This window comes from Triticum dicoccoides, chromosome 6A, assembly GCF_002162155.2.
Source record: "Triticum dicoccoides isolate Atlit2015 ecotype Zavitan chromosome 6A, WEW_v2.0, whole genome shotgun sequence".
NCBI lineage: Eukaryota > Viridiplantae > Streptophyta > Magnoliopsida > Poales > Poaceae > Triticum > Triticum dicoccoides.
Window position 1 is genome coordinate 168,039,475 of NC_041390.1, and position 9,178 is coordinate 168,048,652.

At 53.5% G+C, this 9,178-nt stretch overlaps 1 protein-coding gene across 1 annotated transcript; it reads left to right on the forward strand.

Moving 5' to 3' along the window:
* The first annotated feature begins 580 nt into the window (after nucleotides 1–580).
* On the forward strand, nucleotides 581–2,517 carry LOC119318981 (cytosolic sulfotransferase 10-like). Its single transcript, XM_037593513.1, has one exon. It carries the CDS (start codon nucleotides 629–631, stop codon nucleotides 1,373–1,375), a length of 747 nt encoding a protein of 248 aa, XP_037449410.1. The 5' UTR covers nucleotides 581–628; the 3' UTR covers nucleotides 1,376–2,517.
* The last annotated feature ends 6,661 nt before the right edge of the window (nucleotides 2,518–9,178 follow it).

The following is a 9,178-nucleotide window of genomic DNA, read 5'->3' on the forward strand; positions in this document are numbered from 1 at the left end:
TCGAAAAAAGGAAATAAACAGCAATCTTCACGTCATGAAGCAAAAGATAGAGTTTGTTTACTGAGGAAATAAGCTGGGTGGAAAAATAGTGGGTCACTTTTGCAGAAAACATGAATGAAAAACTAGTAGATGTGTGTGTTTGTGCCTTCAATTTTGTTATAACCAATTAGTTTTTCTAGCTCTCCTCGAGTGAATTTTGTAGCTATAAGCCTTTATAATTTTTAACTCATGTGTGATGTGTCGTCAGTTAAATCATGTCTCTCAACTGTCAGTTTTCTTGTTTGTGTGCTTTGTACCTAAATTTATGAAATCTGAATGCCCTTATGTGCTGTGCATGAGCTATTTTGCTCAGGTAGGTACCAGCTAGTGTGCGTATCCGTTAGGCTCATACATACGGCGTGAGCCAGCAAATTCAGAAGAAAAGTACGTACAATTGCCAGCAATTGATGTTTATCTTATCGTCAGCACCGCCCGTGCTGACGTGCACGCGGAGCAGCCTACCGATCGAACTACCTCGCGTGGCGGGGCATCGTTATCTAGCTGCTGCTTATACAAGGCCACAGCCACAGTACAACTCACGCACCACCATCAACACACCCGGACGCATGCATGCACAACGGCGCTATCCATGGCTGCCTCTGCCGCCGACGACATTGCCGAGCTTGCGATCACCTCGCTTCTCCTCAACACGCGGTTCCGCCCGTTCCATCTGAGGCAGTACGACGGGTTCTGGCTCCTGGAGGAGTTCCTCATGGACGTTCCCGCCGTCCACTCGGTCTTCGAGCCGAGGCCGTCGGACGTCCTCCTTGCCAGCTTCCCAAAGTGCGGCACCACCTGGCTCAAGGCTATCGTCTTCGCCACGCGCAACCGGGCCGAGCACCCGCCATGTGACCTCAACCACCCTCTCCGCCATGGCAACCCCCACGATGTCGTCAGGTACCTGGAGATGGCGTTCGCGCAGTCGACGGACGACAGTGGAGCAGGCGATGCGTTTGCGGCGCTCCCTTCGCCACGCGTGGTCGCCACACACCTTCCCTACTCTCTCCTGCCACGGCGCATCACCGCGGAGGAGTCCGGCTGCCGGATCGTGTACATCTGCCGGAACCCAAAGGATGCGTTCGTCTCCTCGTGGTTCTTCGCCAAGAAGGGGGCGGCCACCGTTGCACGAGCACGAGCACGAGCCGACAAGGACATGGACATGCAGCTGCAGCAGCAGCCGCCGTACACATTCGAGGAGGCGTTCGAACTGTTCTGCGATGGCATATGCGTCTGCGGCCCGCAATGGCGTCACGAGATGGGCTACTGGGAGATGAGGAGGAAGCGGCCGGAGAAGGTGCTCTTCCTCCGGTATGAGGAGATGCTCCGGGACCCGTGAGCAATGTGAAGAAGCTGGCGGAGTTCATGGCGGCCATGGCATCAATCGATGAATCAGCTTCACCAGGAAAACAATTGTCGAGCATTCAAAGTCAACTACTCCGATCCAAATTACAAGAAAAATACTAGTTCAGTAATGATATCATGAATAGCCACAGGTGCAACCTACTGGCTACTGCACTACATCACAGATGTTAATCTCGCTTGAAAGCTTCAGGATGGACGCGGTAGGGATCAGCGAGGATCGACGCGGTGGGGATCGGCGGGGCGGGGCAGTAAATCTCCTCTTAGCTTCTCCCAGCTCCATGTAAGCGATCTTCTTGCCGGCAGCATTGGTCGTTGGCAGCGACGGTGGCGGAGCAGAGCGTTTCTTTCCAAGCGCTTCCTTCGGACCGTTCGCCGGATTGACGGCGGCAGGGCCGTTTGAGATGGAAGTGATCAGCGCGGATCGGCATGCTGACGGAGCGGCGGAGGACTTGTCGGGAATTCTCCCGCTCGCTACGCCGGAAACCTTCATGGTGGACGAGGTCAGGGTCCTCATCATCCGCGGGGCAAGGGGCCTCTTCGGAGCTTCTCCCAGGTCCAAGTAAGCGATCTTCTTGCCGGCAGCATTGGTTGTGGCGATTCTGGCGAACGGGATGAGCGCGGGTCAGTGCGGCGGCGGCGGCGGAGCAGAGTGTTTGTTTGCTACCCCTCCTTTCGTAGCCTTGGTCCGGTTCATGATGACAGCGCCGTTTGACGTGGAGGAGATCAGCGCCGATTGGCGTGACGACGGCGAGGGCGACGCAACGGACTTCCTCGCAACTCTCTCCTTGGCCGCGTTGAGGACCGTCCTGCGGCGCTCAAGGTCACGACGGATCTGGTCGCGCAACGCCGAGGAAGAGCACTGCGCCATGAGAGCGGGCGTGCTGAAGGCTGCGCGGAGGAACGAGAAGAGGGCTCGGCAAGGGTGTTTCTTGTGTTGCGCGTGCCCTGAGGGAGCCGCCCCTAGGCTTATATCCAGCGGAAGGTCGCTGAGATGGAGTCGGATTCGAAGAGGGAAGCGTGCATGTCAAGCACTGCGTCACCGAGTTGAGTTGCAAATCCTCATCTTGGAGCGATGCGTATGCCTTTTTTCTTTTCTTGAGATAAGAGCGATGGGTATGTGGTTCGTGGCGTTCGGCCGCCGTGCGCTGCAAGTCGTGGGCTTAGATTAGGCCCAATACCGTCGCTGCGTGACCCGTATAAACCACCAGCCGACCTCTTTCTATTAGCGATTATATTTTTCCAATGAAGATAGCCATCCAGAGTCAGCCATAGCAACGAACGTATATGCATACATATAGAACATTTTTTGCACGAAATCTAACAACTTGAAAGGCGGCCAATTTCCTTCTCACATCAGTCGGCTATTTGCTATTCAGTCGACTATTTTTTTTTCCTGAGGGACACACACTCACGATGGACTTTTGTATTCGCCAGTTGCCTAAAAACAATTTTTGTAATGATATGCTCACTGCCTGGTACACGGGCCTGGTAAGGGTGTTTGAGGATGTTGAGACTTGAGGAGTATCGTCGGTTATTTTTCTAAAATAAGGCAAAAGATTTGCCATTTCATTGAATAAGATAAGAAACAAGTTTTAGAACAAAGCCGCAAAGCGGCGATAATAAAAGAAAGAACTACTCTCGCGGCATTACAATACCCAACTGTTTCGCACTGGCCAAAACCCAAAAAAGACACCTTCTCTTTAATCTTGGAAATGAGAACCATCGAAGGGACGGCATTGCGTTCGGTCCAAATTTCCTATGAGATGAGCATCATCAGAGAGGCTAGCGCCTTGGGAGATCCAACCCGAGTGTGTATGTTATTGGTCCATCAATCTCTCACCGAGGCCCTCGTCGCCCAGGTGGCCGTGTTGACATGGTGCAATCCAAGTCACGGAATAATATCATTCCACACCCGAAGAGTGAATCAGCATTGGAAGACGAGATGACATAGCCCGATCAGAGATCTTGTATTTCCACCGGAGTGCATAAGCTCGTCGTTGAAGTTGTCTATACCAACCGCCTTTATCCGTCTACCGATGCCTCGATAGCTGTATCTCTGGAGGAGACAACGAAAGACAAAGACATTGCATACCTCCTGCCTCCCGCTACTATCGCACCATCTCCGATCCAACAACAACATGCTAAACTTGACACCTCCGCCAGAGTCGTCGTGCATCATCTGCCGGTAGCAGGCAGGACTTGACGTCTCCGTATAAGATGTCGTGCATAGCATCCGCCGGTGGCTTCACCTGCCGACGACAGGTACCGCCCGACAACTCCAAGAGAGGCTCATGTGTCACCTACCGAGCCGCATCGAACCCGGTCTGTTGATGGAGGTGACGTCCCATACCGCCACCAGCCTCAAAAGGCCGTCACCATCTCGAGATCCGGACTCCGAGTCGCCCACACGACCCCGGAGTCTGCCGCCGTTGATGAAGAGGGGCCGCTGTCGTGGTTCTAAGCCTGACAGTAGAGTGGGGGGTAGGTATGGAGAGGCAAGGTCCTAGCTATGGAGAGGTTGTAAACACCAGGGATGTACGAGTTCAGGCCCTTCTCGGAAGAAGTAATAGCCCTACGTCTCGGAGCCCGGAGGCGGTCGAGTGGATTATGAGTATATGAGTTACAAGGTGCCGAACCCCTCTACCTGTGGAGGGGGGTGGCTTATATAGAGTGCGCCAGGACCCCAGCCAGCCCACGTAGGAGAGGATGTAAGGTGAGTTAAGTCCGGGGCGTTACTGGTAACGCCCCACATAAAGTGTCTTTACTATCATAAAGCCTACTTAATTACAGGCCGTTGCAGTGCAGAGTGCCTCTTGACCTCCTGGTGGTCGAGTGAGTCTTCATGGTCGAGTCCTTCAAGTCAGTCGAGTGAGTCCCTCGTTGGTCGACTGGAAGGCGACCTCTTCTAAGGGTGTCCTTGGGCAAGGTACTTAGATCAGGTCCATGACCCTACCCTAGGTACATGACCCCATCATTAGCCCCCGAATGGATTGAGGCTTCGAGTGAGGAAGGAGTTGATGTTGTTTCCGATTAACCTTTGCACACTGGTCGTGCGTTGTTCTGGACCAAAGAATCTCTTCGTCGATAGTGAGCAACTTGTCTTCAGTCGACTCGATCCATTCTCTTCTTTCATCGACTGATCTTTCGGGCTTCGACGATCTCCGAGCGACGGATCGCGGGAAACCCCGCGTCTGACAGACCGATCTGCCGTTCGCGGATTCCGCGGGATGCGAAATTTGGGGATGCGCGCAAAGCGGAGCGGACCGCGGCGTTCGGATGGGACGGGACATAAACGCCTCGATCTCCGCGTCGCTTTCTTCGCCACGTATCCCGTCTGCATAACTGTTCCTGGATATGATTAGATCGACCGGGCCCACCTGTCATCCACTCGGAAGGGACCTTATAAATGCGCCCGGCGAGGATTTTTTGTACTGTGCCTCAGCATTCTCTCTCTCTCTGCTCCCTTCGTCCCCGTCCAGCGCGCTCGCTCTCGCCCCCGCACAACTTCCCCTCGCGCATCTCGCCGGCAACCATGGCCAAGGAGAAGATGGCAGCGCTGGAACGCGCGAAGAAGGCGTAGGCGTCGGAGAAGGCGAAGGGGAGATCTACCAGCCGCGGCGGGTCTTCGTCCAGATCCCGCCCGCCGAAGGGCTGGGTCCAAGGAGACTGGATCCAGTCGACCATCACAGAAAAAGATCTCCTCGACATGGCCAACGAGGGCTTGATCCCTCATGGAGCTGCGAGGCTTCCGGGGAAGGAGTGGCAGCCCCAGCCAGAAGAGGGTGAGTGCGTGCTCTTGGCCACCCATGTTGATCGTGGATTTTCTTTGCCGCCGAGTATTTTCTTCCGTGGCTTCTTGAACTTCTTTGGAGCGCAGCTCCACCACTTTACCCCAAATTCTATCGCCTACCTTGCCGCGTTCGTGTCCATGTGTGAGGGTTTCCTGGGCTGTCGACCGCACTGGGGTTTGTTCAAGCATATATTCACGTGTCGCTCTCAGACCGTGAAGAAGGCGAGCCCAGGCGATGAAAGAACTCGAGTCGTCCAAATGTGTGGGGGTCTGGGGATCCAGGTGAGGAATAAGAGCACCTTCCCGCCCATGACCTTTCCCGAGTCAGTCAGAGGCTGGCAGTCGACCTGGTTCTACTGCCAAGACCAGTCGACGCCAGGGCAATCGAGTGGACTCCCTCAGTTTACCATGGACCGAGTGAACAAGCCCTCCTCTCTGAAGTTGATTCCGGAGGAGAAAGCTGACGTGAAGATGTTGATGGAGCGCGTGGTGCAGTTGGTTCGGGAGGGAGTGACGGGCATGGATCTCCTAGAGGTCTTCCTTAGGCGTCGCATCCAGCCCCTTCAGTTCCGGAGCCACTGCATGTGGTTGTACTGTGGGACTGAAGACGAGACTCGAGTCCATCCAGAAGCAGTCGACATGTCACTCTGGAAAGATGGATGGCAGCCGTTACCGGAAACAAGGATAACCCACGCGGAGCCAGAAGGATTCCTCCACTCGACCACAACAGCGATCCAAACAAGGTACGCTTGCTCTGCTCTCCACTGTGTTCTTGTCACATTCATTTCTGTTTATCCTGCCGACTGGTCGATTGATCCTTGTCTTGATATCTGCTAGGCCCTCACCGAGCTGTACTCGATGCCCAATGGGGCACAAGCTCCGACTGAGGAGGGTGAGGCGAGTGGGGGCGAGAGCCAGGAGGAGGAGGAATGGGACTCGGACGTTGCTGAGGATGATGATGACGATGATGATGATGACGGTGATTAAGATGACGTTGAAGACGAGGAAGAAGAGGAGGAGGAAGTCGTACCACCGCGCTCAGAAAGGCGGTCGAAGCTTGTCCACGACCCTTCGACTGAACGTGGTAAGGGGGTTGCGACCGTTGCTCAGTCGACCAAACACCCTCGGACCACCTCTCCAGTGCCGACTGAAAAGGCGCCGAAGCAGCCCATGGCGGCCCCGTCGAAGCCGATCAAGCTCCTGCCGAAGATGAAGGTGTCCATCCCCACCATATCAGGGTAATCGTGCTGCTTAAGTCTTCTTATTTTGTGTGAACTTTGTCTCTGATTGACGCTGAAGTTAGTCGACTGATTCTTTGGAGTTGCAGTGCTGCTACTTCTGAGACCTCAGCCCGGGCTGATGACCATGAGATGGAGGACGCAGCAACTTCAAAACCAGGTACTGTACTCTTAACGCCGTTTTTAGTCGACTGACTCGCGATCTCTGATCCTGATTCTTCTCCGTAGCTCCACCCAATGCTGTTATCAATTTCCCTGATGATGATGAGGATGAGGAACCGCTGAAGCGCAGAAGGAGTAGGAAAGCGTCCGCCAGCAAGGTGCCCCAGGATGTGACGGCGCCTGAGATTCTGATTGCGGAGGAAGAGAACACCACTCGACACACGGTGTCCTTCGCAGATCCACTGACGAGTGCTCAGCAGCCCTCCCTCTTCACGACGCACCACGTCCCAGAGGACCAAGCTGGCGCGGCGAAGGAGGCGATACGCCAGGCGGGAATCATGATGGAGCAGTTGAAGACCATCCGGGATGCGAGCCAGGCAGCTTATGACGCCAGTTCTGCCCTCCAAAGCAATGTTCAGGTCAGTCGACCACCGTTTGTTCTGTTGGATATGCTACCAAAACCTTTTTCCTTTCCGGAATTTATAGTAGTCACCCACTGGGTGTGTCGATTAAACTCCGTGTTAGCGGGGGCACGCTGAGTGCACCCGCTGGGTGTAGTCCCCAAGGCTAAGGTCGACTGCTGGCAGTCGACCTTAGGCTTTATGATGTCAATCTTTCTGTCAGTCGACTATGTCGACTAGATTTCACAAACCGGTGGGGGCACGCTGAGTGCACCCACTGGGTGTAGTCCCCAAGACTGTGGTCGACTGCTTGCAGTTGATTACAGTCTTAAAGAATACATCTCTCTTTTTTTTGAGGTCGACTGGTCGACTTTATCTTCAACAGGATTAGTGGGGGCACGCTGAGTGCACCCACTGGGTGTAGTCCCCGAGACTACGGTCGAATGCTTGTATTCGGCTGTAGTCTTAGAAACGTGTGATTTTTCCTTTTTCACTCGGAAGTGAATTATATTTGACATTTAGTCGATTGGTTCTTCGTAGAACTCCTGTGATCTTGTGGCTCGCTACTCTGAGCTGGAAAACAAGCACACTCAACTCGAGCTGAGCTTGAAGCTGGTTCAGGAGAAGCTGACGAAGGCAAAGGAGGAGACCGAAGGTATGTTTGGTGAGACCCTGACGACTGCTTTTCCCCTTGCTTGTTTCAAAATCTGATCTTGCTGTAACTTGCAGGTAAGGTAAGGGAGGCCCAACAGAAGAAAGACCTCGAACTAGCTGAGAAGATCAAGCTTGCCGACGAGAAGTTAGCTTCAGTCACCAAGCTTGAACAAGACAATACCAATCTGAAAGCTGCTCTTGGGATCGCCAACAAGGAGGTCAGTCGACTAAAAACTGATAAAGCTGCCCTGACCGACCAAGTCAGTAAGTTGACTGGGAAGAAAAATGATCTGGAGGCCTTCCTGAGTGGTCTTGCCAAGAAGCTGTTTCTTATGCTTGAAGGTAAACCTCTATGCTCGGCAAACATTTCCAATCGTGGTTTTTCCATTCGACCATCCCCTTGACTCAGTGATCATCCTTGCAGAATTTTGCCAAAACTTTGTAGAAGAAACTAGCCGGCTGGAGCCAAACCTCGACCCCGTCAATTCTCCGGTGAACGACGAAGTTGCCATGGATGTTTTCCGACTGGAGTCTCGTGTTGCAGCTGTCGTGGACTATCTCGCAAGGCTGAAGGCCGCCACATCTCGCATCGACTCGACGCTCTGGCCTGAGGAGACACTTCAGAATGACCTTGAGTCGCTGATGGCCCGCTTGAACACGATCCCTGGTTGAGTGCAGGAATGGAAGAAGTCCTCGGCTCGGTGTGGTGCAGATGTTGCTTTGTGTCTGGCCCGAGTCCACTGTAAAGATGCGCGAGAAGAGAAGCTGGCGGCCCTTCGGGTAGCCAACACCAAGAAACACGACTTCAGGTCCTTTATGGAAACTTTCCTTGCAGCTGCCACTCGGATCGCCGACGGAATTGACCTTGATGAATTCGTTGCACCTTCCAGCCCCCCACAGGAAGGGTAAAAAACTTCTTCTGGCTCGACGCTTTAAATTTGCCTCGGTATGCCGAGTGGAATTGTAACCGATAAACCTTAACAGGCTTAACGCCTGAGCACTTTCGGTTCCTTTAGATATCGATTCAAACTTGAATTTGGTGCTTGAATACGATTGCTTTTGGCTCGAAATGTCTTTTGCAGGTTCAAAGCAAGGCGCCTTTACTGCAACCGACTTATTCTTTAGTCCACTTAGGCGAGCACTGGGCTGCGGCTAAGCCTCTGAGTGGAAGCCCGGCTTACCACTCGGTAGGATTTCTATAGCTTAGGCGAGCACTGGGCTGCAGCTAAGCCTCCGAGTGAGGGGTTTACTCTTCACTCGGTAGGATTTTGATAACTTAGGCTAGCACTGGGCTGCAGCTAAGCCTCCGAGTGAGAGGTTTGCTCTTCACTCGGTAGGATTTTTATAACTTAGGCGAGTGCTTGGACTGCAGCTAAGCCTCCGAGTGAGAGGGTTGCTCTTCACTCGGTAGGATTTTTGTAACTTAGGCGAGTGCTTGGACTGCAGCTAAGCCCCCGAGTGAAAGTCTGGCTTACCACTCGGTAGGATTTTGATAACTTAGGCGAAACGGATTCGCAGCTAAGCCTCCGGGT